General features: G+C 44.0%; 1 protein-coding gene across 1 annotated transcript; it reads right to left on the bottom strand.

The window, feature by feature from the left end:
• Positions 1–378: 378 nt before the first annotated feature.
• LOC129552151 (olfactory receptor-like protein OLF3) lies at positions 379–1,314 on the bottom strand. The gene has a single exon (XM_055420316.2). The coding sequence runs from the start codon at positions 1,312–1,314 to the stop codon at positions 379–381; it is 936 nt and encodes a 311-aa protein (XP_055276291.2).
• Between the last annotated feature and the right edge of the window lie 203 nt (positions 1,315–1,517).

Below are 1,517 nucleotides of genomic sequence, written 5' to 3'. Positions count from 1 at the left end.
TGCAGTCCAGTAGACCTAATTGTCAGAATTCATCTATCCATTCAATCCACAAACCAGGTCTGCTTGATGAAGCCATGCATTATTCCTTTAAACACTGATAAGCTAGTAAAATGAGAAAATAGGAGAAGAAGCCTAAATACTACTTGATACCTGAGATAAGATGATCTAAGAAAAGGCCCTTTCATTAATCACTGGTATGTAAATTACCTGGTATTGGCCTATATAAGGAAATCCATTAATTATGTGGAGAAATTCTTCATTTGAAATCCAGGATCTGACCAAAATAGTCTTCTTAAGTGTAAATGTGGCAGTCCTACCTTCACTGATCTGATCTTCTTTTTGATTTTGATGGTAGATAACAGTAAGTTCTTATAGTCTTTACCCTTTGAATTTTTCTAAAACTTTAGTGAGAGCAGCCATAACTTCTTTATTTCTCAAGCTGTAAATCAAGGGGTTCAACATAGGGGCCACTACAGCATAGAACAGAGCAACCATCTTTTCCCCTTCCACTGAATAGGCGGACTGTGGCCCCAGGTAAGTGAAGATGGCTGTTCCAAAGCACATGGAAACCACAGTGAGGTGAGAGGCACACGTCCCAAATGCTTTGCTACGTCCCTGAGCAGAATGAATGTGCAGAATGGCAATAACTATACGACCATAGGAAGACAGAACCAGGGAAAAGGGAAGCATGATCATCAGAAATCCTGAGATGGCCACCATGACCTTGTTGAAAGAGATATCCACACAGGCTAGCCGCAGCACTGCTAGGGTCTCACAAGCAAAGTGATTAATAACATTGTGACACAGGGGAAGCCGAAAGGTGATGACTGTCTCCATGAGTGAATTTGTGAAACCAGCCACCAAGCAGCCAACTGCCAGTCCCAGACACAGCCCTCCATGCATGATGATTGTATAGTGCAGCGGGTAACACACTGCCACATAGCGGTCATAGGCCATGGCCCCCAGCAATAGGAACTCAGATGCAGCCAATGCCAGGGATGCAGAGAGCTGGATCAGACAGCTGTAGAATGAGATGGACTTCTGGACTGAGAGCAGGTGGACCAGCATTTGAGGGACAATACTGCTTGAGTAACAAAGGTCCACAAGAGACAAAACACTAAGGAAGAAATACATGGGGGTATGAAGCCTGCTGTCCAGTCTGATCAGAAGAAGGATGAGGACATTTCCCACAATAGTCACCAAGTACATGGCCAAGAACAAGACAAAGAGGGAGACTTGAGTCCCCCAGTTGCTGGACAGCCCCAGCAGAATGAACTCACTCATCCATGTCTGCGTTTTATTCCCCTGGCCCATTAGTTTCTAAGAACTGAACTAAAGATGTCAAAATGACAAATTAAAGAAACTCAGAATTGGAAAGTGGCTTTCATACCACATGGAGATCCTACCCATAAAGTTCTCCCTGAATGTCTCAGCCAGATCGTCATCCAAACTCCGCTTAACATATCTGTAGAGGAAGAATGTAATGGTACCCAGTTGTGCAGCTGGAAATCAAGGGG

The sequence above is a fragment of the Moschus berezovskii genome, chromosome 3 (assembly GCF_049115385.1).
Source record: "Moschus berezovskii isolate FMDL1 chromosome 3, NW_MosBer_1.0, whole genome shotgun sequence".
NCBI lineage: Eukaryota > Metazoa > Chordata > Mammalia > Artiodactyla > Moschidae > Moschus > Moschus berezovskii.
The sequence above is the reverse complement of the archived record's forward strand: the minus strand, read 5'-3'. Positions and strand labels throughout refer to the sequence as shown.